The sequence below is a fragment of the Trypanosoma brucei genome, chromosome 10, assembly GCF_000210295.1.
Source record: "Trypanosoma brucei gambiense DAL972 chromosome 10, complete sequence".
In the NCBI taxonomy this organism is placed as follows: Eukaryota; Euglenozoa; class Kinetoplastea; order Trypanosomatida; family Trypanosomatidae; genus Trypanosoma; species Trypanosoma brucei.
The window spans coordinates 1,622,002-1,646,525 of record NC_026743.1 but is presented as its reverse complement, the minus strand read 5'-3'; the positions used below and the strand labels follow the sequence as shown (position 1 = coordinate 1,646,525).

The 24,524-nt window shown below is 48.4% G+C and overlaps 17 protein-coding genes across 17 annotated transcripts; 3 read left to right on the top strand and 14 right to left on the bottom strand.

The window, feature by feature from the left end:
* Positions 1-324: 324 nt before the first annotated feature.
* Positions 325-1,797, bottom strand: TbgDal_X8240 (hypothetical protein, conserved; the record flags this gene model as incomplete). Its single annotated transcript, XM_011779697.1, has 1 exon — positions 325-1,797. One exon carries the CDS (start codon positions 1,795-1,797, stop codon positions 325-327), a length of 1,473 nt encoding a protein of 490 aa, XP_011777999.1.
* Positions 1,798-2,477: 680 nt separating this feature from the next.
* TbgDal_X8230 (hypothetical protein, conserved) lies at positions 2,478-3,947 on the bottom strand (the record flags this gene model as incomplete). Its single annotated transcript, XM_011779696.1, has 1 exon — positions 2,478-3,947. One exon carries the CDS (start codon positions 3,945-3,947, stop codon positions 2,478-2,480), a length of 1,470 nt encoding a protein of 489 aa, XP_011777998.1.
* A 280-nt stretch (positions 3,948-4,227) lies between these two features.
* TbgDal_X8220 (hypothetical protein, conserved) lies at positions 4,228-5,418 on the bottom strand (the record flags this gene model as incomplete). Its single annotated transcript, XM_011779695.1, has 1 exon — positions 4,228-5,418. The coding sequence occupies one exon, from the start codon at positions 5,416-5,418 to the stop codon at positions 4,228-4,230; it is 1,191 nt and encodes a 396-aa protein (XP_011777997.1).
* Positions 5,419-5,787: 369 nt separating this feature from the next.
* Positions 5,788-7,314, bottom strand: TbgDal_X8210 (hypothetical protein, conserved; the record flags this gene model as incomplete). The annotated part of the gene is made up of 1 exon (XM_011779694.1): positions 5,788-7,314. The coding sequence occupies one exon, from the start codon at positions 7,312-7,314 to the stop codon at positions 5,788-5,790; it is 1,527 nt and encodes a 508-aa protein (XP_011777996.1).
* Positions 7,315-8,192: 878 nt separating this feature from the next.
* TbgDal_X8200 (tyrosine specific protein phosphatase, putative) lies at positions 8,193-9,113 on the bottom strand (the record flags this gene model as incomplete). Its single annotated transcript, XM_011779693.1, has 1 exon — positions 8,193-9,113. The coding sequence occupies one exon, from the start codon at positions 9,111-9,113 to the stop codon at positions 8,193-8,195; it is 921 nt and encodes a 306-aa protein (XP_011777995.1).
* A 901-nt stretch (positions 9,114-10,014) lies between these two features.
* On the bottom strand, positions 10,015-12,237 carry TbgDal_X8190 (hypothetical protein, conserved; the record flags this gene model as incomplete). The annotated part of the gene is made up of 1 exon (XM_011779692.1): positions 10,015-12,237. The coding sequence occupies one exon, from the start codon at positions 12,235-12,237 to the stop codon at positions 10,015-10,017; it is 2,223 nt and encodes a 740-aa protein (XP_011777994.1).
* Positions 12,238-12,770: 533 nt separating this feature from the next.
* On the bottom strand, positions 12,771-13,148 carry TbgDal_X8180 (dynein light chain, putative; the record flags this gene model as incomplete). Its single annotated transcript, XM_011779691.1, has 1 exon — positions 12,771-13,148. The coding sequence occupies one exon, from the start codon at positions 13,146-13,148 to the stop codon at positions 12,771-12,773; it is 378 nt and encodes a 125-aa protein (XP_011777993.1).
* Positions 13,149-13,285: 137 nt separating this feature from the next.
* On the bottom strand, positions 13,286-13,603 carry TbgDal_X8170 (hypothetical protein, unlikely; the record flags this gene model as incomplete). Its single annotated transcript, XM_011779690.1, has 1 exon — positions 13,286-13,603. One exon carries the CDS (start codon positions 13,601-13,603, stop codon positions 13,286-13,288), a length of 318 nt encoding a protein of 105 aa, XP_011777992.1.
* Positions 13,604-13,973: 370 nt separating this feature from the next.
* TbgDal_X8160 (T. brucei spp.-specific protein) lies at positions 13,974-14,300 on the bottom strand (the record flags this gene model as incomplete). The annotated part of the gene is made up of 1 exon (XM_011779689.1): positions 13,974-14,300. One exon carries the CDS (start codon positions 14,298-14,300, stop codon positions 13,974-13,976), a length of 327 nt encoding a protein of 108 aa, XP_011777991.1.
* A 164-nt stretch (positions 14,301-14,464) lies between these two features.
* On the bottom strand, positions 14,465-15,082 carry TbgDal_X8150 (hypothetical protein, conserved; the record flags this gene model as incomplete). Its single annotated transcript, XM_011779688.1, has 1 exon — positions 14,465-15,082. One exon carries the CDS (start codon positions 15,080-15,082, stop codon positions 14,465-14,467), a length of 618 nt encoding a protein of 205 aa, XP_011777990.1.
* A 473-nt stretch (positions 15,083-15,555) lies between these two features.
* On the top strand, positions 15,556-16,014 carry TbgDal_X8140 (hypothetical protein, unlikely; the record flags this gene model as incomplete). The annotated part of the gene is made up of 1 exon (XM_011779687.1): positions 15,556-16,014. The coding sequence occupies one exon, from the start codon at positions 15,556-15,558 to the stop codon at positions 16,012-16,014; it is 459 nt and encodes a 152-aa protein (XP_011777989.1).
* Positions 16,015-16,785: 771 nt separating this feature from the next.
* Positions 16,786-17,547, bottom strand: TbgDal_X8130 (COP-coated vesicle membrane protein erv25 precursor, putative; the record flags this gene model as incomplete). The annotated part of the gene is made up of 1 exon (XM_011779686.1): positions 16,786-17,547. The coding sequence occupies one exon, from the start codon at positions 17,545-17,547 to the stop codon at positions 16,786-16,788; it is 762 nt and encodes a 253-aa protein (XP_011777988.1).
* Positions 17,548-17,740: 193 nt separating this feature from the next.
* Positions 17,741-18,091, top strand: TbgDal_X8120 (hypothetical protein, unlikely; the record flags this gene model as incomplete). Its single annotated transcript, XM_011779685.1, has 1 exon — positions 17,741-18,091. One exon carries the CDS (start codon positions 17,741-17,743, stop codon positions 18,089-18,091), a length of 351 nt encoding a protein of 116 aa, XP_011777987.1.
* Positions 18,092-18,189: 98 nt separating this feature from the next.
* TbgDal_X8110 (ATP-dependent DEAD/H RNA helicase HEL64,putative) lies at positions 18,190-19,896 on the bottom strand (the record flags this gene model as incomplete). The annotated part of the gene is made up of 1 exon (XM_011779684.1): positions 18,190-19,896. One exon carries the CDS (start codon positions 19,894-19,896, stop codon positions 18,190-18,192), a length of 1,707 nt encoding a protein of 568 aa, XP_011777986.1.
* Positions 19,897-21,069: 1,173 nt separating this feature from the next.
* Positions 21,070-21,372, top strand: TbgDal_X8100 (hypothetical protein, unlikely; the record flags this gene model as incomplete). The annotated part of the gene is made up of 1 exon (XM_011779683.1): positions 21,070-21,372. The coding sequence occupies one exon, from the start codon at positions 21,070-21,072 to the stop codon at positions 21,370-21,372; it is 303 nt and encodes a 100-aa protein (XP_011777985.1).
* Positions 21,373-21,672: 300 nt separating this feature from the next.
* TbgDal_X8090 (hypothetical protein, conserved) lies at positions 21,673-23,124 on the bottom strand (the record flags this gene model as incomplete). The annotated part of the gene is made up of 1 exon (XM_011779682.1): positions 21,673-23,124. One exon carries the CDS (start codon positions 23,122-23,124, stop codon positions 21,673-21,675), a length of 1,452 nt encoding a protein of 483 aa, XP_011777984.1.
* Positions 23,125-23,598: 474 nt separating this feature from the next.
* TbgDal_X8080 (chaperone protein DNAj, putative) lies at positions 23,599-24,423 on the bottom strand (the record flags this gene model as incomplete). Its single annotated transcript, XM_011779681.1, has 1 exon — positions 23,599-24,423. One exon carries the CDS (start codon positions 24,421-24,423, stop codon positions 23,599-23,601), a length of 825 nt encoding a protein of 274 aa, XP_011777983.1.
* Positions 24,424-24,524: the final 101 nt, after the last annotated feature.

Below are 24,524 nucleotides of genomic sequence, written 5' to 3'. Positions count from 1 at the left end.
AAAAATATCGCTCATGTTAAACACTTTTTGCGCGGTTACGATAATAAAGAGTCGTTATTTATTAATATATTTACTGCTACACACGACCAGATACTGCGGCATCTAATTTCACCTACTACATCAAGTATGTGGTTTATCATGGTGAAGCCGGTAAAATGCATACATAACACACGCTTCAGTGCATTATATATAGTGAATCAAAAACAAAAGATATTTGACTCTTCTTCACACGGTGCGAGTGTGCGAAATTGGGTATGGGAGGGAAAGTTTTTGCAGAAGAGAGACAAACACATATCCTCCTTATATGCATGAGCTTAAGAAGTTTTACACACGTGGAGGTGCTGCTCCATTTGATGTGCCGTTTTGGTCAGTTCTCTGAAGAGCCGCGTACAAGTCAGGGGATGAGTGCTCAAGGCCCTCAGGCACTTCCGCATAACATACGAATAAGGTGGTTACAGCACTGGTTACGGGGGAGAATATGAGGAGGTGAACCAATATAGAAACGGCAAAACCAAGCGCGAATGCTACCCAGGATCTGAAGAGTAGACCGACAACACTACCAACCAGTAGCGAACCACAAGTAACAAGTAGATTCAGTGTTACATCAATTAGAGTGTCATTGAACAGGGCAGAAAACACACACTGTTTACACAACTCCCATGTCATTTTCGCTGCTTCAATGTACCCACAACCATAGATGGCAACATGAACAAATGCGTATGTGTTGAAGTATTCCATCAGCCTCTCCAAACAACCAATAATACAAAGGAATATACAGCGTAATATTTCATGTTCACTACCTTCTGCGGTTGACACGAGCCACCGTATGAGACGGATAATTGCCACAAGCAGTGACCCAAAGCAAATGGAGCCGAAGCTTGTGGTGGTACCTCGCTTGAATGAGGCGAGGGTGGGATTCTTTGGCATATTCTCCTTACCAGCAAAGTACCATGTAGCAGTAAGTCCAGCAGTTGTTACATGCATCAGATTTCCAGTAACTTGAGATGACCAAAAAAAAACCAACATAAGGAAAAGAAGTAGCAAAACCGCTAGTGCCCCACTGTCACCTTTGTTAGTGGCAGTTTCTAGTGAAGGAACAGCTGCGTACCCCCATAATATGGTAAACCCCGCACAACCAACACATAACATGACATTGAATAAATATACCGCCTTGTAGCCAGACAACACATCGATAGAGGCCTTGAGAAGTTCTGCAGCAAAAGGAATTCGGTGCCGTGCAAAGTAAAACCACAGTATGTGCATAGCGCACATAATGAGTAAAGCAATGCCAAGTGGAAGCACCCCCATCACAATGGCGGCAGCGGCGCCTCCAATATTGATGATAATCGAGACAACATTTGCCACAATAATAATCTTCCGAGGAAACATCCTCATAAAGAGAAAGGAAAGCGACGCCACAGCTATGGCAATTCCACCAGCAACGGCAATCCAAATGTAAACACTTTTAAACACACCAGAAAACGGGTTAGATGATTTAACCGATACGACACTTTCCCCTTCTTCTTCTCCTGAAGCATCAGGCTTCACAATATTATATATTCCAAGCCCAATAGTTGCAAGAATGCATAAAATGTATAATATTGCAGCCCACACATCCTTATACCCTTGTACCACAAAACGTTTCAGCTCTTCTTTATCATCACCATCACCTTGGTATAGCGGTATTCCTTGTAGCGGCACAGCTTGTGGTGAACATTCCTGCCGACAATTCCGCTGATTTTCCTGCCACACATCATAGTCGTAGCGATTTGTTTCTGTTCCGTATTGCTTGTTCATCGTCCTTCTTCAGAAATAAACAATACCTTATCACTGAGATAATAGTGTCTATAGCCCTTTGTTGCTGGATAGCAATTGCGTACACTTGCAATATATCTTATTTGTTTGATTACAAAACAGAGAAAATGGAAAATGATGGAGGAGGAAAGGAAATAGGAAATGATGATGCATTAGTATGCAGTAGCAACAGCTTCCAGTGACGAAGAAGAATGGAAGTGTGCAAATCACACAGTATCAAAGGAATTTTCACACTAAGGCGCATCACTGCTTACCGCATGAGTGGACTGCATCAGGACTCTATTCAACTTCCTCAACACACGGAACAAAAATATTAACTCAATACTGACCGCTCACAACAGAGCAGTTTACACCGCGACACATTCAATATGTTGTGGTTATGTCCCTCGCATCCATCACATGAAACGGAAAGAAAATACAAAATAGTCAAGAGCAAATCGAACAGAGTAATATAATAGAACAAAAAGAAGAGTCAGCAATGTTATCAATTTATTTGCATGCATAACACACGCTTCAGTGCATTATATATAGTGAATCAAAAACAAAAGATATTTGACTCTTCTTCACACGGTGCGAGTGTGCGAAATTGGGTATGGGAGGGAAAGTTTTTGCAGAAGAGAGACAAACACATATCCTCCTTATATGCATGAGCTTAAGAAGTTTTACACACGTGGAGGTGCTGCTCCATTTGATGTGCCGTTTTGGTCAGTTCTCTGAAGAGCCGCGTACAAGTCAGGGGATGAGTGCTCAAGGCCCTCAGGCACTTCCGCATAACATACGAATAAGGTGGTTACAGCACTACCCACGGGGGAGAATATGAGGAGGTGAACCAATATAGAAACGGCAAAACCAAGCGCGAATGCTGCCCAGGATTTTAAGAGAAAACCAAAAACACTACCAACCAGTAGCGAACCACAAGTAGCAAGTAGCCCGAGTGTTACATCAATCAGAGTGTCATTGAACAGGGCAGAAAACACACACTGTTTACACAACTCCCATGTCATTTTCGCTGCTTCAATGTACCCACAACCATAGATGGCAACATGAACAAATGCGTATGTGTTGAAGTATTCCATCAGCCTCTCCAAACAACCAATAATACAAAGGAATATACAGCGTAATATTTCATGTTCACTGTCTTCTGCGGTTGACACGAGCCACCGTATGAGACGGATAATTGCCACAAGCAGTGACCCAAAGCAAATGGAGCCGAAGCTTGTGGTGGTACCTCGCTTGAATGAGGCGAGGGTGGGATTCTTTGGCATATTCTCCTTACCAGCAAAGTACCATGTAGCAGTAAGTCCAGCAGTTGTTACATGCATCAGATTAGTTGTCACCTGCGATGTCCAAAATAAGAAAAGCATAAGGAAAAGGTAAATTATACCGGAGAATGATGAATCTTGCGCTTGACTTCTTTGATACGTCCACATAAAAGCGTTTGCCCACAGCATAAGTAATCCTGTGCAACCAACACATAACATGACATTGAATAAATATACCGCCTTGTAGCCAGACAACACATCGATAGAGGCCTTGAGAAGTTCTGCAGCAAAAGGAATTCGGTGCCGTGCAAAGTAAAACCACAGTATGTGCAGGGCACATAATGTCATCATGAGGATACCGCTTACCATGTGTCCTGATAATATTGCTAGCAAAGCTGAAATGATGTTTATAATTATGGCGGCAATGTTTGCGAAAAGAATTGTCTTGCGTGGAAACATACGCATCAGTAGAAACGACACGGACGCCGCACCGATGGAAGCGGCAGCAGCCACGCCAACAAGAAAGTAGACACTCCAAAGGGACTTTGAATTTGAAGGCTCATTTTCTGCTGTTGTTGTTTTAACCTCTTGTTTTTCTTCGGAGGAGCCTCTCGACCACATTGCGTGTACTCCGATTCCAGCGATGGCGAAAATGCATAAAATGTATAATATTGCAGCCCACACATCCTTATACCCTTGTACCACAAAACGTTTCAATCCTTCTTGATTATTACCTTCACCTTGGTATAGCGGTATTCCTTGTACTGCTTCGCTCGGTTGTTTCTCTCCCGAAGCTGAGGTCGGTTTTCCCTCTGCTGGTGGCTTGGCAGCTGGGTCCTTTTCCCCTAAGGAGGGAAATCCTTGCATCATCTTTCTTATAAGGGTAAGTGGGGCTTATGTATAAGAGAAAGCGGGCTTATTTTATACAAACCTTTGTTCACCGAAAAGCAAATACGCACCTTCTCAACGTATTTTTTCTATTTAGGTTCCAGAAACACAAAGAGAATGACAATGGAGTGAGGAGTATGGCTGAAAAAGAGGATAGTCACCGCATCCACAAAAACAACAACAAACCGCAGTGGAGACAAAATCCGAGACAGCGTATATGATCTCAGAGAGATGAAGTAGTGGGTGCTGTGGAGACCCCCTCTTAAGACCCGCAGTCTTCATACCACAGAGGTTCTTCCGATGTTATTAGCTGTGTGACAGTTTGTTTTTTATCTGGAGCACTTGAGTGCTGTTGCCGCTTTGAACGCATGGACAATGATGCGCGAATCACGCCTCTCATCCGTTTTCTGTCATATCTCTTAACCACCTCCTCACTGTGTGTCGCGCAGCTGCTGAAACACTTGTTCTCTGTTACCAATGCAGTTTTTCTCCTTGTCGCCACCCGAGTACAAAACTTAGTGGCCTCGCTGTAATAGTCAACGTGCGGGCAAGCCAGTAGGAAACCCAGAAGACTGAATATGTCCCTTAATGGACGCGTGGGCAGCAGTGGTGCGGAAACCGTGTGGACCTCACGGGGTCGCGCCGCCCCTGCTGGGCTGGGTACCGTTGATAAATTATGCTGAAGGTTGCCAACTTTTCCGCCGTAAGAACAGCACAAGGGCAACTGCATAGCAGAAAGAACGTGCTCGTTTAGTGACTGAAGTCTCTTCTGTAAGATGTGAAAACCGCTTGGTGTTGCTGCTAGCGACAGCCAACAGCCGTAAAATGCTACGGCTGCTGTGCGGCCTTTCGCGATGTGCCGTGCACGAAGTGGACTGAAGGCCGCAGGGGATAACAACTCCAGCTTTCCACCTCCGACACAGCAGGTCACATCAAGCAATAGGCTCTGATGAGCAAGAAGAAACAACCCAAGGTGTGGGGCACAGACGTCACGCTGACGACCGAGCAGGGATGAACTAGTCTCGTGATTATCCCACAGCGGTGCCACATTACGCAACGAAAGTAATACGATATCCGCTTTACGCAGGGGGGACCGGTGCTGGTCTTGTTGCCATGTGGAGAGTACGGAGAGTTGCTCCGCCCCACTAGGTTCAAAAGAAGCGGCTACAGGAATATCTAACACGATATTCATCTCGGCTCGCAACCACTTCAGAAGCACGGCTCGATCGTCGCACGCGCTCCGAAGTTGGGTCTCGACCGCCGTTGCTTTTGTTGTGGCCCGATCCTGCTGCTTGCGTGAAGAACCCGGGGGTTCGTCCAGGGAGAGAGAAACGAGAAGAGCCACTGCAGGAGGAGAAGCCATGGGTACAGAAACGAAGGCTAGCATAGCATTTCTTAGCCGATGCAACCTTGTATCTGGGTCCTGCTCGATCTCATACACAACAGCTTCCATCCAACCCGCAAAGAATGTGACTTTAGAGGGAGCGATATCACGTTAGTGAGAAGTAAAAATGGTTTAAGCAAAGCCCGTTGGCTCCCTTACAGCACGCACACGATACCACACACGGACGTACACATGAACATTATATATATATATATATGTTTAAGAATGTTACACACCCCTCGCGTACCCTTCAGGTAAACAAAAGCAAATGAAGTCAGAGCAGAAGCATCCACAAATGCCGCAACCGTCCACTACCGCGCAAAAGAGGGGTGGAAGAGAGGACCAACACCTTAAACCTTGCGCCGGAAGTACCAAATTATCATTAGGACCGCGACTGGGGAACCAAAAGACACAGCGCACTCGTCAACTTGCATCGCTCTACCGGTGATACAACGTCGCATTCAGCGTTCGTACATCAAAAAGAGGAGGGTGCTGAGGAAGCCGCCTGGCATACCCTGGGGGAGCAACGTATCCAACCCTACCACGGGGTGAAACCGTACTCACAGGGACAACAGCAGCGCTAGAAGGGGCCGCTGCAAACGGTGGGGGTGGAAAATGCGGCTGTGACAGCGGTGGTGGCGGTGGCGGTGGCGGTGGTGGGAGCAGTTGAGGGTGCTCGTGCCGCTTATGGCCCTCGCGGTTTCCATGGTGAAATGCGGGGTACTTCACCTTAGAATCAACGGGAGATTGCTTTATCGACGCTTTCCTACACCATGAGATGGCCTTTGAGTGCAAAGCAAAGAAGTCCTGGGCGCTGCACTCCGTCTCTCGATACCAACCCACATCTTCCCTCAGTTTCTGCAGAAGGCTCTCACGGTGGCTTTCCACCACCTTCAGCATGCCACTTTGCTGCGAGCTCAACATCTTTTTCATTCGGTGTACATCAGCAACAGTGTCGCGTTGGCTCACTTCCTTTTCGCACTGAGCCTTCTTAGCCTCTACCTGTGCCATCACCGCTGACAAATCTTCGTCGGAGCGATCCTTCACCGGCGCCAGCATCACTTTCGCGTCCCCGTCTCCGTCCTCGTCACCGGCGGCGTGCTTTTGGGACAGCGCCCTTTCAGTCATAATGTACTGGACAGATTTGTGAAACTCCGGTACGAAGCCCTCCTCAATTGAAAAGGGGCAGTTTTGGCAGTCGTAAATGACCTGGTGGGTAAGTTTGGGAAGCACACTACAAACGTCCATGTAGTTTTTGCTATCCCTTGAGGCGTCATCAAGACGCTTCCGTTTCCTAGTTAAAATGCCTCGCCATATACCAGCAACTTGACTGTTAATGGAAAGTGGGGCCCTGCTCGGCCCACTTGGTGGCCCCTCCGTGTCGGTAGTACCTTCAGTGATTGTGTCCTCACAATGTGCGTCTTTTCCACACGCAGCCAAAAGCACCTTGTCAAGTGCAAGCTGTGCAGACGTCCTCACTCCCGACTCTGAGTGGTGACATGATGTTGCAGTAGTTTGGTCCGCAGGTTTCCGTTGTTGTTGCTGTGGGGATATAGTGCCCTCCCATTCCGCGCTAGGGGAAAGCGAATGGAGTGAGGCTCGATTGCGCCAGCTGTTTGGCTCGATACCAATATACTCACACTCCCGCGGTTCTGCACCTTCATCAACTGTTGTCGCACACTTACTTCCACTGACTTTACGACGAACGCATAGCTGAACGGTTGACTGCGCCTGATGCAGCAATGACATTCCCTCATCATAGCTCCCTGGTCGGATTCCGTTAATTGCAATTATTTCATCACCGCGCCTTACACCTTCAGGAATCTCCGCTGCTACATCACGTACACGAAGGGGGCAGACACCGTCATATGTCTTGAAACCCCAAGAAGCATGCAGTGATGCGCGACCTAACTCTACGCTAACTTCCTCTACGCTGTGAAATTGTCGTTGTTCCGCACCAGCCATCTCGTGGCCGATCGAATTAATGTTTTCCACCGCAATGACAAAATCGTGTCACTCAATCAATTTTTTCCCAGCTACCTTTTGTTGTACGGTCGTTACTACGAACTTTTTTCTACCCTTCGTAAACGATCAAACGTAGCCGACACCAAATTGAACTTATTCCTCGAAATCCCAAAACGTGTTCTTGCTGTCCCTGCTCTTCGTTATTTTCCCCCTCTTTTTGGTTTACCTCCTTGGCGTACGGGCTCCACGTCCCTCCTCAGTCTACGTTTTCTGTTTGTTTTATTGTTTGCACACCAAGGTTTCGAATCGACACCAAATAGCAGGGCTGCGAGGATTCAAGCACCCTCTCCGTCCCTTACGGAGAATGAATCTCCTCCTACAGTTGCCGTTTGCTCTGACTGAGGGCGAAAAGAAAAAATATATATATCTCCAATAAAAGTGAGTAATAGAAAGTGAGGTGGAGAGAACAAAGGCTTCCCTCTGTTGTTATTTTTTTCCTCACACTCGAAACAAAGCGTTAAACAAACGTTGGAGGTCTGGTTTCAGAAAAATGAGGGGAAAAAAATTACACACAAGGAGGTTGACCGATATTGGTATTAACGTCAAAACACATGAATTCTGCGACAATGTTTGGCAAGTCGTTCCATAAACATTATCACTTCCGCATCACCGTATCATTTATTCACGCGGCACGGCACGTGAGGAGTATCCAGCCATGCTGTACGGGTCAACCCCTCTTCTCTCCCGCACACCAATGTGACTCTTCATATCTGAGAGGTTACAGAAAAAGCAGGGGAGAACAGTTCGTCAAACGAGTAATACAATACGTTGCGGCGCTACACACACATGTGCAAAGGGGTAAGTTATGGCACAGCCGACTACGCTTTTAAGTTAAGTGTCGACACCAGTCCACTAATATCCACACCGAGCCGGCCCAGAACAGTCATATAGATAACTGCATACTGCTCTAACCGTTGAACCATACCGAATCGCTTTTGCTTCATCGCTGCAACTATAGAGTATACGGTTGAATCAGTAAGGATCCCGCGCTCAATGTGAAGTAGAGCGGCATAGGCACCTATTAGTGTCCCCGTCCTACCAATACCAGCACTACAATGTACCAATATGGGGGAAGTGGTTACGCAGTTCTTGATTACCGACAAGAGCTCATCAAATGATGCTGCGGATTCTGGAACACCGTGATCGGGCCAACCAACGTACTGCACTTGCAGCACCCGATGCATTGGCTTACCGGGTACATGGATAACGAGCGGACGACGCACGATGTCAAGCTCAGCATCAACCTCGTACGACGCCTCCGCATCCCTTGTCACCTTTATAGCATCGTGTCCAGATTCCGGAAATGACAAGGAATCTTCCTCTTCTTCCGGCCAATAACGCTCTGCCTTCAAAACACCACCCTCCCGTAGTTTAGTGAGCATCACAACAAGGTCCACCTTCTTCTCACTGAGGGTCTCTAAAAAGTCAGGGACACCTTGCGGTACGGGAGCCTGACAAGCGACAAACGTATGTGGCAAATCAAGATCGATTAAATTCCCATTGATATAGGGATAACGCCCAGGTTGTGCCCCGACGGCCTTTAGGACCGGTGGATATATTGTCTCCTCATTGGCCAATATGTCCAAATAGCGATTCTTGTGGCGATTTTTTAAAGAAGTGGTAAAGTTTATATTTCGTGGATTCTCCTGCCTTTGTAACTGCACAAACTCTCGTTGCATACGGCTATACTGAGCCCGTGTAGAAAGTTGAGCCATCGGAAAACTCTTCGCTGTGGACATACCTGGACGGGAACGGAAAAGCCGTTTTGTGCGTGAAACTAAAACGAAAAAAAAATCTATCTATCCCCAAGTCTTCAATTATTGTATGGCTTGTAAGGTATACTTGTACACAATCGTGAGAGGAAATGTCTCTTCTTCGAAACTATTTCCCTCCTTCAGCAAAAAGGGGGTAAACAGATACCAAAGGCCGTCACCTCACTCGATGTTTTTGCGCTTTCCCCCCTACTTTGTGACTTACTCGATGCGATTTGCACCTTATCCCCTAGATCCGCTTGCGAGCGCGCACAAATAAATAAAATGTGTGTATATACTGTGCCTCGTGCAGAATTTTCAACACCTGAGGCTCCCGTTTTTTATATGCTTGGCGATTCAAAAAGACGAAAAAAATCAAACGGCTGGCCGGACCTGTTCTCCGTATCCACAATTGCACCCGCTACACTCCTTGTTTGCGTGTGCGAGCAGACAAATGGGCACGCATCGTTCGCAAACAGCAGGGGCCGAACGAAATGAAAACAGATGGAAAAGAGAAATTCGGGAGAACCGAAATGAGGCATCATAGTTAAACACAGACTGCCTTAAATTCGCGTGAAACACGAAGGCAACAGCAGAAACAAAATAAACCCGCAGACGGATATGTTAAGCGCACGACTGCGCCACACGAATAAAAGCAGGAAGAGAAAAGAAGTCCAAAGAAAGAAGAGGAATGAAGGGTCCACATTGAAAGCTTTAATCGCTTAATGTTACGATTCTTAAATTATACCAATTCAACTACGCGCAAGTGTGGCCACGCACGGTTTTGAACACGATATCACACACACGTGCACACAGTTGCGCTCTCATTCGTGGGCAAGTCGCTGGTGTACAACAAAACTGCAACTGCTTTTCCCTCCCTCCCTTTTTATTAAGGAATGCGCTCCGCCCCTTCCTCCGCGCAATCAGCAGGTATAACACCACCCTCCCTCTGTTGTGCGTTGGTATCCTCCACCTTTGCTGCCTCCGTCGCGGGGAGTCCCAACCGCAGTCTCAATCCCACGATGTCCTCCTGGTCCACTAATAACTGCAACCGCTTACGTGCCCTCAGCGCCACGGAGTAAAGAACACCTCCGACCGCACCGGGGGCTTCAATTTTCAGCAGAACAGTGCCAATATCCATTGACTCCAACTGGAAACGTACCGCCTCGTCTTCAATATCATTAAAGGGAATGTCTTTTAGCTTTCCTCCTTTCAAAAGGCGCTCCACCAAACTTACGTGAACGCACAGCCGTCGCGGGGACTGGGACATTAGTTTGGAAAAGAGAACAGCCGACTCACTGGCAATGCGCCAGCCGCCGTCAAGATTTTCGTGGGCGAAAACACGAAGGCCAGCGCTTACCACAATAAGAGTGTCCGTCTTATGCTGCAAAACCTCGAGAGCAGAGCGCGAAACAATGGAGCAGACAGACCCACCGGAAAGTTTCAGCTCCCGTTGCCCATTTGCTGTACGAACGACAAGCAGACGCGTCGGAAAGCTAGATGCACGGTAAAAGTCCGTTATGACGTTGATAATGGGCTCCGGAGCTGCAACAAATTGCGGAGGAACACCTCTCCCGCGAACCTCATCTTTGGCCAAGTCGAGTGCGTTTTCCTCTCTTTCTCTTTTTCCTAAAGGGAGGCCATCCTGAGTAACTTCCGTGTCGACTGATGTGTTGTCTTCGCGTTCAAAAATGCGGGCAGAGTGCGCCGGCACCGTGATAGCTGGCTGCGTTGTTTCGTCATGCTTATGGAAGCGGAACTCAGAAACTTTGCTGAGCACTGCAATGAAGAATGCGCCGCCGTTGCAATGGGAAGGAAGCAGTCGCAAACACAGGCGCAAGTCCATAGCATCAACCGCATCCGACGAATAGGCCCCTGGCGTTCCAGGCGGGAAGAGTGCTTCGTGTGCTTCCTGGCATGGAGCTTCCACCACATTGCCCTTTGAGTTCGTCACCACCCACTTTTGGAGACCCGGGGTGAACCGCAACCCGGGGAGCAACGAGGAGCAGTCAATAAGTTTCATAGCCCCTTTCGTGCGGTGGATAATCTGCGCTACAACCGCCTCATTTTCTATGGGATTCATAGAGCACGTGCTGTAGACAAGGCGACCGCCGACGCGAAGAAGGTGACAGGCACGCAATGCTATTTGAATCTGCACCTTCTGCAGCGATATAGCCTCCCGGGGCGACCACATCTTGAGTATGTGTGGAGCTTTGCGGATTGTTCCGTCACCAGAACAGACAACGTCACAAAGTATTTTATCAAACCGAAGCTCGGTGGCGCCATCATCGCCGGTAGTTTGCTGTCCACATGTGTGGGGTTGCGCTTCTCCAGGGGTCAACACCATATTGGGGAAGAATTGTGCGTCATGATTGGTAAAGAGTGCAAACGGGAATAGCAACCTCATACGCTTAACTTGGTGCACCAACATGTTGGCTCGCTTGGTGTCAATATCATTAGCGACCACAAGCCCCTCGCTGTCGTAGTCGAACGGAAAGGGTGAGGCATCACTATCATGAGGTATAACCTTATGCCGCCCCAACGAAACAAGAATTTGAGCTGTTTTTGAGCCTGGGGATGCGCACATATCAAGGCATTTGTCCGTGGGTTGAATGTCCAACAAGAAAGGCGGGAGCATCGACACTTCTTCCTGGCGCGATACAGTCCCAATGGCAGTATGACGAATTAAAAAACTCCGTAATTCCTTCATTTCGGGACGCCGAAATTCAGTCTTCCCAGCCTTTATACGCCACGCCATCCCGCGAATCGGGTACCACGGAATAGCCTCAACTACTGTATCAGGCAGCGATTCGAAATAGCGACTAATTTCGGGGGCTAAGGGATCCGTGTCATTGATCCAAAATGTAGTGGGAAGTGGTTGGCGGAACAGCGCCATTTCATCGCCCCACTCCTGTGGCGTACACAACCGCTGAAGGTCACGATAGTAACGGTCAAGAGCTGGGCACTCCGTTTGCCTCAGCTTGTCCGGGTTGTTCACGGCCATCCAGTTGCCCTTTTCATCATAGGTGGTGCGCACCCTAATCTCACGCCGGTTTTTACCGAACGACTTCAGCTTCTTCTTTGTCTGTTCGGTTGCCTGTGGTGGCTGCATTGGAGGGTGTCTTCTCTTTTGCAGAAAATGATGCTACTCCCCCCACCTGTAGCAAACGCCAACAACCAGCTAAACTTAAAAACTTTAAAGCTAAGATATATCACAAACGGAGCAATGCGAGAAATCGGTCAAAGAGAAGATGAGGGTTAAAGGCTCTCACAAAAATGCACTATATATATATATATATATATATATATATGCACCCCAGTACGTGTGTCCAAAGACGGGTTCTCACATTTCCTTGTTCTCCGGTATACGGTACATGCTCCACGGGACAAAGGCTGTAAGGTCCCTAGTAGGTATAAGCGTAACTTAAGTGGTACAGCACGGGAAAGATTCTCTAACTCTAGCAATCCGTTTAATCCCCTTGGTTCAAAGTCCATCCAAAACACCGAACGCAACGGCGTCAAAAAGAATGAGAAAAAAGAAAAGAAAAATCCCGCAGCCGATGGATAACGTCAAGCAGGCGAACGCCTTGCCTACTTCAAACGATCATCACGCGAGCACACTCAACAAGTAAATACATTCGTCGATTACTCCTTTGCATCATTCGCATTTAGCGGACGGTCTGGAGGGCCAGAACGAAACACAAGAACATACATATCGTCGATCTTTAGGTTCACCATGGTTTCTGCGTCGTTTGTCACATTCGCACCGAAATGCGACCCTGCGATGACGTGCCATGTGCCCTTTTGAGTTTCGTCCAACTGCCGCTTAAGGAGAGTGGCAACATCCTTATACATACGATCGGCAGGCAAGTTGTCAAGAACGACGTTGGCCATCTCAAGAACATCGTTAGCGAAGGACTTGGAGCAGTCATGCCGCACAATGCTGGTTAGCCTAACGGGACGCTCCTTTACAACTTCCCTCACTTCCTGCTGCCCATCCAAACCCTCATCGTCCTCCATCATGCCTCAAAACCACTCGGACCCCTCTCCTGAAACAAGATTTCTGTGGGCAAAAACAACGGCTGATAGTTTTAGTCAACACGGTAACCCGGATCGCCCAGGTTGCTTCTAGAGTTATTACTTCATTGGAACACCCACATTTACAAAATAACACAAAACGGGCATATATGATAAGGAAGAAAGAATGAGGGAATAAGGGGGATAGAATACTGCTCAAGAACCACCATATGATGCTCAACCCCAATTCTTGGGAGGGAAGAGGCGGCAACAACAGCGGAATGGGGAGCCTCATTCACAAAACCGCGCGGGTGTACATTTGAAACAGGCACGCAACAGGAAAGAAAGTGGACTTTACGATAAGGGGAAGTGAGACAATACGCATCTCCGCTGTGCATGAATCGCCCCGGGCATGAGTTTGCCATACGGGGCGGGATTAATACAGCGTCTGCACACAACATCACGGGCTCATAGCAGATCTTGGTATTATTGTCAATCGGTTTCTCGTCACAGAACCACTCACGTCAGGGTGAGGATAAAATTGCTTTGTAATCATACCGCAGTTAATGGTAATGCACCAGGAGCAATAGACACCTGGAGGAATAGTAGTGGCAGCAGCAGGAGGGGGGGGGGAAACCAACAGAAAGAGGGAGGAATGGAGAGAGAAGTGGGGCACCATTCAGAGGTATAGTCAAAGAAATGTCCTGTCAATCAGATAATGTGTTCAGAGTCAGCGATCCATTTATTTTTTCATCGTTTGCCTCATTGCGAATGTACGGTAAGGGATTGGGGCCTGCGGAGCTGTTATCAGTGTGGAGTGATTTGCGTTTGTTATGTGTTCAGCATACGAATTCCGTCAGAAACGCTTAGTGATGTCATCACACAGAGATGAGAGCCAAATATCGCCCATCGCGTAATGAAGCCAATTTCACCTTTCCCCCGCCCGAACGTGGCACCGGCGTGAGCCGTTCTGCAGGCCGACAGCGACAAGTTTGTCTGAGCTACTGAACTACCAGCCAGCAATCTTACTTTCTCATACACAAAATGGGCAGTGAAAGAATATTTACCATTGCAGTTGGTGCGCAAATGAAAGGCACAAAAGGATGCTCCGTTTTGAAACAGATGGGGTTTGTGGGTACCCCAACAGAGAAGGGGCATACGAAGAATAAGAAGTTCATTCACAATTGGTGCAACGACTTTCCGGGAGGGGGGAAAAAAAATGTCAAATCCTTCACTATTTACCCGATTTCACCTCGTAGTCGTCCGTGCGTACTTTTTTCATGTCGGATACACTATCTTTTTCCTCGGTGTCGTGCTTGCGCTTACCCCCCCGAACCACAACCAGAGCACCCACACACCATACACCTAGTGAACGCCTTGGCCAGACGCTTCTCATCGGGCACGCGGCAAATGCAGGTACCCCCGGTGTCATCATTACCATTAGTGCGCCGATCTTTTTTGTCACGGTTTGCAAACTTATTCACCATACGAGCCGCTTCACTAGCAGCTCCCGGTAAGCAGCAAGTATTGCAACACAGCCGTTCATACCCAGCAAGTGACCAGCGCCGAACGAGACCAGCATCAATGAAATTCATCTCACAGCAGTAGTCGAGAACCTCCTCCGCAATTATCCGCTCTCGGAAACACGCATTAAACACATAACGTGTGCGCTCCCGATTGATTCGCGCCACTCGCCACAAGGGGGGTTCCGGTTTGTCTAATTCGCCGTCCGAGTGGCCCGCTACACCACCATCACCGCGCTGTACACTTTGAGCATGCTTGTCTTTAGTCGCTTCAACCTTATTTTGTTTGTCCTTTCGTTTGGACGGCACCGGTAGTTCAGCCTGGGAAGGGTCCTCAGAAAGAGCCAGTCGCATCTCTGCGTCGTATTCGTCAAGCTTGTCATTGATTTTTTCAAACCCCGGTGGTGGCCGCTTCATTCCTGGGCGGATTTTCGGCATCCCTAAAAAAAAATACTCGTTTTACTACACAGCTCCTAACCTGAAAACGGAAGAACGCGAAAGTGAAGAAGAGGAGAGCTAAGGTGTCAAAAAAAGGAAAAAAAAGTGGGCACCGTGGTTAAACAAGCAGTGAGCCACCTCAGTAGCAGTAACAGCACCGCCCCGCACTACAAATGTGCTCGAAGAGCTAAACCACCGCCCTGCGGAATAGCGAATCCGAATAAATGGGGGGTTTGTAACAACTCCATCGGTTAACGTCTACTAAACGCAACGCAAGCACCCGCCACGCACAAAACCAGATTACCCCGCAACAACAGCGGAATGGGGAGCCTCATTCACAAAACCGCGCGGGCGTACATTTGAAACAGGCACGCAACAGGAAAGAAAGTGGACTTTACGATAAGGGGAAGCGAGACAATACGCATCTCCGCTGTGCATGAATCGCCCCGGGCATGAGTTTGCCATACGGGGCGGGATTAATACAGCGTCTGCACACAACATCACGGGCTCATAGCAGATCTTGGTATTATTGTCAATCGGTTTCTCGTCACAGAACCACTCACGTCAGGGTGAGGATAAAATTGCTTTGTAATCATACCGCAGTTAATGGTAATGCACCAGGAGCAATAGACACCTGGAGGAATAGTAGTGGCAGCAGCAGGAGGGGGGGGGGGAAACCAACAGAAAGAGGGAGGAATGGAGAGAGAAGTGGGGCACCATTCAGAGGTATAGTCAAAGAAATGTCCTGTCAATCAGATAATGTGTTCAGAGTCAGCGATCCATTTATTTTTTCATCGTTTGCCTCATTGCGAATGTACGGTAAGGGATTGGGGCCTGCGGAGCTGTTATCAGTGTGGAGTGATTTGCGTTTGTTATGTGTTCAGCATACGAATTCCGTCAGAAACGCTTAGTGATGTCATCACACAGAGATGAGAGCCAAATATCGCCCATCGCTCATTGTTTCCTTACACTGGACACGGCAATATAACCGACGTTTTCTCTAACCTAGATTTCTATCAAGTCCCATAAATTCATCAGGAAATTAAAAGAGCTAAGTGTTGAAGTTCTGCTCGATAAATGAGTTTATCGCGGTGGCGAATGAGGTGGAGAGGTATCCCAGTGACACCAGACATTGGAGAAGTCGCTTGTAAGACGAACAGTGTTATCTTTGTTTTTTTTTTTCATAGTTGGTCCGTGCTCGTTAAGTGTTACCTTTGTACTGCTGCCTTCCACCCTCGTTGTGGCGTGTGGGCAAGTAGGTCTAGTGTCGCATTTTCTGCGGTATCCTGAGCCTCCCTCTTGAAACAAGAAAAACACACCTGGAAATTGCAAAAAACGTAAATAACGAAACAACGCTCCCCCTTTTCATCCTCTTCCCTCCGCCGTCACACACACAAACCAAGGCAGAGCCAGTCTCCTCCTTTTATAAACCTTTTGCTACGCGTCCCTCATTTCCTCTTCGCTTGTGTTCTATCACTTCTACCATCGGGTAAGAAAAATTCACAAGTTTTAAAGGAACTACGCCCCACCAGAAGGTAAAAAAAAAAATGATAACTCCACCCCTTGGCTTCTTCGTCGTTCCTTACTTTCACGCTTCACTTGCTATTTAGGAGTTAAAGGAGTACACTTGCGGTCTCCAAACCCCATGCGGGAGAAGAGAAAGGAGTCATATCATAAGGGCATCACACCAACTTCTTCTCCCGCAGAGTGGACTTCAGTAGGCGGAACTGCAGCCATATGGTGGCGATCGTGACCAGCACGGTAAGCACACCAAACGCCCATATGCGCTTGTGGGTGTTTTCTGAAGTGGTAAACATGCGTGAGAAACGCTCAATGTTGTGATCAATACCGGAACTAACGTCTTTCACCTGCATCAACAGCTTCGACAGCGCACCTTCAACGCGTTTAAAGTATTCTGGTGGACGCAAGATATCCTTTTGTTGGCCCCCAAAGTCTCGGAAAGTGAACACTTCCATACCCCCCACATTCTGTCTCTTCAGCATAGGCACTTCCGTCTTGGATATTACAGCTGTTTTCTGGTCAATGTTAACGTCCATAACAACAGATGATCCATCATCTGAAGCCCTAAATCCCCATGTGCTCACACTCACACAAATCTGATACTTGCCAATGGACCCAGCTGAGACAGGAGCGCTGAAAGAGTTTGTTCCTGCCACAACTTTGCCCTCCCACGTCACCGAGCCACTCGGTGACTTGATGGTCATTTTAACAGTAGGTGGATAGGGCAGAGAGTCACTGCGCGTGTAAACACCCGTCAAGAACCGCGTGTCCTCTCCTACCTCCTCAACAAAGCATATTGGCTGAGTGTTTTGCAGCAAGAAACGGGCAGCACTGGCCGGTGTGGAAATTGCGACAACGAGAACAAGAAGAAAGGGGGACATAACCATCCGCAGATCTCTCATAATTCCCTGCATAGTATTCATATGCTAACGTAGCGCCTCCCTATCTCATGGTAAATTAGGGTAACAAAGGGATTAGCATGATAGCAGGAGCGGCAATGGAGTTTACAAACGTTTTTAAGCGCGATGCAACACCCTCTTATTGTTGTATAGCACAACATTTGTCTTAAAGTGTAATTATTTGAAAAAGGATGCGCAGAAAGAGCCGATTGGGGAAATGTCTACAACACACATGAAAAGAGGATCGACAAGCTTTTTGCAAGTGTCGTCACAAAAATCCGGTAGATTCTGTCAGAGACGGAGCTTACACTCATCCACTACCGATTCTCATTTCCCCGTATTTAATGAGGAACGTCAAGCGATTCACCTGCACTCAAAGAAGAGAAGTGCACATTTCCTTCGTTACAATTTTTTTAAAGGTTACTTTGTTGAACGATACTACTTTCCTTTACCAGTTCCTTCCATATTCATTACGTATATAAATATATATATACCTACTGTTCTCACTTCCGGAACAATTCATGGAATTCGATCGCTTTTCATTGCGTATTACTCGTTAACTTACTAGCTGTTGATCAAAAAATCTTCCATTTTCCCCTTCATCATCAGTCACTGCTGGTGCTGGCTCAACATGTATCGTGATTTCGGTTGAAAAACGGATTCCGCCTATCTCGCGTATTTCTTGCGGGACGGTTCCGCCTCGTCGTCACTGTCAAATCGCTTGTATTGAATAGCGGATGACGAGAAGGGAACAGCGTCGTCGTTGTGCTTTCCAAGGCCAAATGTACCATTTCCGTGAGCACTATAATTCCCGTTCGCTGAGAACGATGGGCGGTGACCGTTACGCAGGAAGGGAGCGCTTTGATGTCTTCCAAACCCGTTCATACCGCGATTCCGCTTCACCTGGTATCTCGGCTGTTGCGCGTTCCATTCGATCATCCAATCAGGTATTTCCTGTTGTGCGCGCTCCAGGATCCCAATAAGTTCCTTCAACACTGAAGGTGTTATTTGAGCCTCCTTCTTCGTGATAAGCGTAAACGCATCTCCCTTCGCGCCTGCACGGCCTGTGCGGCCAATACGATGTACGTAGTCGTCGATCTGCATGGGGAAGTCGTAGTTTATAACAGTTTCCAATTGTTTGATGTCCAGACCTCGAGCAGCAACGTCTGTGGCGACAAGGCACAATCGTGGATCTTTACGGAACCTCGCTAGGATGAACTCCCTCTGCCGCTGCTCCTTGTCACCATGAATAGCCATTGCATCGTAGCCCCATCGTCTTAGTTGCCGCTCCAGCTCATCCGCAGTCCGCTTCATCTTGCAGAAAACCAGCACGCGTTCCTCCCGATGTTCTTGCATGAGCTTCCTCAACTCGTCCTGCTTTGCAAACTCTTGTGTGAGAATGAAACGCTGAGTGACGTCCTTGTTAGCCTGAAGTTCCGTACTGCCCACACTGATGCGTATCCACTGCTTCTGAAATTCTGCTGCCAGTCGCTGAATCTCACGTGGCCAAGTGGCGGAGAACATGACTGTCTGCCGGTCTGGCCTTATCTGGCCGCATATTTTGCGAACCTGCGGCTCAAATCCCATATCAAGCATGCGATCTGCTTCATCTAGAACGAGATAGGTGACACGATGCAAGTTAATGCGTTTAATATCCAAGAAGTCTATCAAACGACCTGGTGTGGCGACGAGAATGTGCACACCTCTCCGCAGCAACCCAAGCTGGGGTCCTTTTGGTGCTCCTCCATAAACGCAACCGCAATACACGTCCCCGGGGATAACCTTTTTTGTTTCTTCTTCAATCTGCTGAGCGAGTTCGCGGGTGGGAGCCAGTACAACAACCATTGGACCGTCACCGGAGCGTAGGGGTTCCTGCACTGCAATGTGGGCGAGGGCAGGGACCATGAAGCCAAGCGTCTTTCCGGAGCCTGTCTTCGCAACCCCCACAAGGTCACGACCAGATAGAAGAACGGGCCATGACTGCGCTTGCACGGGAGTTGGTGCAGTGAAATTCTGGGCGGTGAGCTTCTTTAGAAGGTATGGTGGAACGATTCCACGCAGGTGATCAAACGATGACATAGGTGGAGGACAATCATCACCAAATATGGTGATCACATGTTCTTCTCGCCATTTCGTCGCCTCCTCCTCGCTGAGTTGTCCCGCTTCTGGGGTGGATGTCTTTATCTCCCCTGCCTTTTTGATCGCCTTACCATCGAGAACCTTCCAGTTTCCGGGAACGAGAGAAACATTCCCCCAGTCAACGGGTTTTATTCTTTCTCCCATACCGCCGCGGCTATCTCGTCGCCCTCCACCATTGTAGCCCTGATTGTACTGGCCTTGACGTCCCGTAAAGGGACTGTACGTCTCCTCCATCCTGGATTATCCAAAGAAGGCTCCAGTCAAACAGCTCGCACTAAGTTGCGGAACAGCGAGCAACACGTGGATACTACAGAAATAAAAGATCTGCAACCTTTCTGTTTGTTTGGGTGTTAATCACCGTCTCCCCTATGTGTGGGGAAGTGGTCGCACCTAAAAAAGTATGGGAGGTTCCCCTGTTTCTTCTTCCTCACAGATTAGTAGACCTTTTGCTTTTTTTTTCTTCGTGAACTTTACGTAAGGCGAGAGAAACTTCAGGGACAGAACAGTGCGAAAAAATAAAAAGAGGGGAAATACTGTGGCAAGACAGAAACAAGAAGGCAAAGTAGCCACATCACTCTGCCGCAGGTTGCGCTTACAAAAAACGGCCACATACGCATCCCTTCCAACTACCCCCACATCGTATATTACGAGTGAGCCTTCGCGTGAGTTGTTGAATAGGTGCGTTGGATTCAGTCCGGTAGTTTCACAATAACACTTGTCACTCAACCGAAGATTCTTAAGCAAGCACGCAGTACCGTGACGCGGACCAAAATCGGAAAGGGCAGTGGTGCAGAAGAGGAAGGCATGAAAAGGTGCGCAGATTGTTGATAAGCATGCAAAGTAAACATAAAATGGCACATCAAAAAGGATGAGGGCACCATCTCGTTATTGCTGTCGTTTCCCATCATAACAATACCACAGTGTAGGGTGTGCACGGAAAAATATTCCAGTAATGGTTAAACTAACACAACCCCGTATACTCGTTCTGAAAATAGAGAAATGAGTCTAAACCCCGGAAATTCACTTCGTTTTTGTGGGTTTCGATCCACACACACACACACACACACACACACACACACAACTGGATGTATGCACCGCAACAAAATACGCAGTTTCCAAGAAACGAATACACAAAAAAAAGGTGGCTCATGGCTAAAAATTCGAGTTCGTGAGACCTTTAGCCCTTGTAGGGGCCAACAGATTCGGAAAGCGGCTTTGCTTTGGCTAACGCTCAGTCCCTAATCGTAGACACCGCTGGGTCATCACGCGACCGCCGGCAGCAAGTCCACGACATATAACCCTTACTGTTCAGACCAAGGTGTACGTAGCGTGCCACATTGTCCTTTTTCCCTCTTTCCAAGTTCACTGCTGCTGTTATAATGGATCGATCAGGGACCCCTTGAAAAAATGCAGGGCACACGTGGCACCGGGATGAACAGCAATTATAGAAAGTGCTTGCTTTCCAGCAACAGGATAGGAATCAAAGAAAAAGGCATGTACAAAAGTAAAGCGCAGAATGCCGTTATTACACAGGAAACAAGGGAACATCCTGACATTCAATGTCGTCGCCAATGTTACCCCCAAAACACTGAGTTGACAAAACATGTCCCTCCCATTCACCCCAACGCTTGGGGCGCAAGTGCACACGTCCCCTGTAAAGGCGTAACTACGACCATATGCGAACGGTGTAAGCAACCGCCAGGCGGATGAGCGATGTGGAAACAAGATTCATGAGGGCGTAGTGAGAGAGAGTCCTCAGTCAACCAGAGTACAACTTCCCACTACACTTCAAGCGGAGGAACCCAGCAACCACTACATATTCCGACTCAATTTGCTCTTTTCGCCAGCTCAGGCTGGAAGTAAACATACGTACACATATACCACTCGGCACGCACAGGTAAAAAAAAATTACAGTTCCCTCTTCCTCAACTCTCCAGCAGTAAAGTCCAAAACTTGGTTAAACTGTCACTGGTAACAAACGAATTTGGAAGCGTAACCACATCCACACCTTTAAGGGCATGCCGAAGCAGCATAAGCGCCTCCTTGATCCTCACATATCGTTTTCGGTCTGTGGTAACTCAAGAGGGGGCGTGGTTGGTCCATTGGTCGCATGAAGGTGAGCAGATGCCGTTCTTCCCCAGCACATTCGTTTACACTACCATCCAAAGATGTGCAGTACCGCTGCGAAAGAGCGGTTGCCTCAGCAGTGCGAGGAGAGCGCCGCAGCGAAGTTTGATGGATATCATCCGGAAGCACGCAACTCAATGGAGACGGCAATCCCCACCGCAGTCCCTCACCATCGGCGTCACCACACGTTGCAAGGGAAGCAACAAGGTTTCTTCCCCATTCGTGTGGAACTTGTCTGCAAGGTAAGGGGCGCGGTGGAGTGAAGCAGTGAGGCCAACACACGTGGATGAAGTCGCCTCTGCCACCAGATCCGGGATTAAACCTACTACCCCCGCAGCGTCTCCTCGGTGAAAGCCTCCCCGCTAAGTACGCCATGAACGAGGTTGAGCACTCGCACTCTGCCAAATTATGGTTCTGTGGCTCCTGTAGTTCCTTGGGGTACATGGTGTTGCGCGGCATTTGGTTATGTTTTCCCCCAACAGGCTCATTGAACGGAGCTGTAGAGCAACCCACAACCTCTGTGGTATGTTCAAGTAGCAAATGTTTGGTTGCTTGTAACGTCGTCTCTAAAGCCCCCCCACCTGGGAGTGATGAAGGCGAACTTCCAACAGTTTCAGAAGCGCCGATGGTAACTGTGAGCGCACTGTGCTGCCGGGCCTCAACCTCTTCACAGCGGGAAGCCGCCGCTGGTGTTTGCTCCGAGCCGTTCCTATGAGTCGACTGCCGATTCCACTTGGTATACCTTTCATAAAGAGCCTTGCGGCGCTCAAGCACTTGACGATTCCGCTGTTCTTCTAATTTTCTTCTCTGCTCCCTCTGGACCGCAGCTAGGAGTCGCTTCCCATGCTTTGCAAGGGCTCGTTCGTACGCGGTTGCCGGAGGATTCACCGAAGGCACTCGGCAATAACTACTATGGCATAATGTTGTGCCAAGCTGTTGAACTGCATCGCCACCAACCGTCGTGGGACTACGGTGGCGCTCAATATGTCTCGTAGGACGTGCGGTTTCACCTGCATCACAGCACCGCAAATGGGGCTCTTTTAGGAGGCCATGGCGTGTTCCCGTATGACCCTCACCTAGTAGGGACAACGCCCTTCTCTGAAATGCCGCTTGTGGGCATAATGCGGTTTTCCACACGTCAACCTGCTCAACCCCACGGTGTGTGTTGCCCCATCTTGTGCCAGTCTGGCCGCCCCAACAAACTTCAGATGCATATGCATCCGCTACCCTCCGCTCACCATGTAAGGTAACAGTTGCGGTGTAAGAACCCGGTTGCTCGTGGGGTAGCGAGGGAGCCGTGTGGGTTCGCAGTGGACTCCGCGGGCAGTGAGGCATCCATAAGGCAAATTCTATACAATGGAAGCTGGCTGTGTTCTATGGGAGATCACTCCACCTGGTGTAGTGTCCTTTCTATAGGTGTTTGAAAACTTCTATGATACACGATTGTTCAAAAGAAAAAGGCCGTGCGTGGTAATAATAATTATTATTACTATATTTTGCGGAGGCGAAGGACGAAGCTCGGACGCTACACAGAAGCATTGCCGTTGTGCGTGATCAGATGACGAGGAAGACATGGGCGGGGGCAAAGGGAAGCAAATTCGGCGACAAAATGGTAGCGAGGGTCGTTTGTAGGGATTGAGACACACATTCAAATAGTCCAACAAGAAATGCAAAGTGCACAACATTAGGTTTAATACAAAGCAGAACACAAGATCACCCACGCACACAAAAGTCTCTTGTGTGTGTGTGGACCGCAACACCAACCCGCCGAAACCGTCCCTTGCAAACACACCGGAGTGAAGTGCGCGCCTAACGGTGCATGGCTTGACGCAAAGACTCGTATTCGGAGCAGACCGGGGGCGTTTCCTTTCGCCCGCGTGCTCTGTAGGAGAGCGACTCCGCCTCACAGCGACGAGCCAGAGATTCTTGCTGCTGTTGCACGACGTTCCTTTCCATTCGACGCACGTCAGCACTCCCACGCGACGCCCGCTCGTTCCACTTCGGTTTGACATAATACTTCACCCGCGCTCCCTTCAGAGCCGTTAAACGTTCCACAACATGTCCACGCTCGGGGTCTGGCGTCAAACTGAAGGTATCTATGCCATCACCACCGCCACCACCCCTGCGCATATGGGGATTTGAATAATCACTTAAGTCAGTAAGAGACGACTGGATGAGTAACGCCAGAATCACGAAGAAGATCAACGGCAGCGCCATCAGTAAATTAACGGGTACTTCGGCTTCGTGTGCAAACGGCCGCTCAGTATGCATACGATGAGCACGCCCAAAAAACTCCTCGAAGAGGTCGTTAGCGTTGTAATATGCACCGTGTCCAGGTGCCCTGTGGCCCATCCCGCCATTATCGTGCCGCCGTACGGCTTCAGCACCCTGGGAATCGTAAATTCGTCGCCTCGCCTGATCTGAGAGGACGCTGTTTGCGGTGCCTAGCAGTTTGAATGCGTCACTCGCATTTTTGTGTTTGTTCTTGTCCGGATGGCACTTCAAGGCCATCTTCTTGTAGTTTGCCTTTATCTCCTCGTTGGTGGCAGTGCGTTCCAAAAACAAAATACGGTAGTAGTTGTTTCTGTTGTTGATAACGTGATTTACAATTGCCGCATCATCCATAGAGTTCATCCTCCTTCAGCGTTACTTTGGTATCTCGTGCGCCTTTCGTTTGGTACAAATTACAGTTTATTAACCTGGATCTCTACTACCTGTCTCACCCTCGTTTGTTT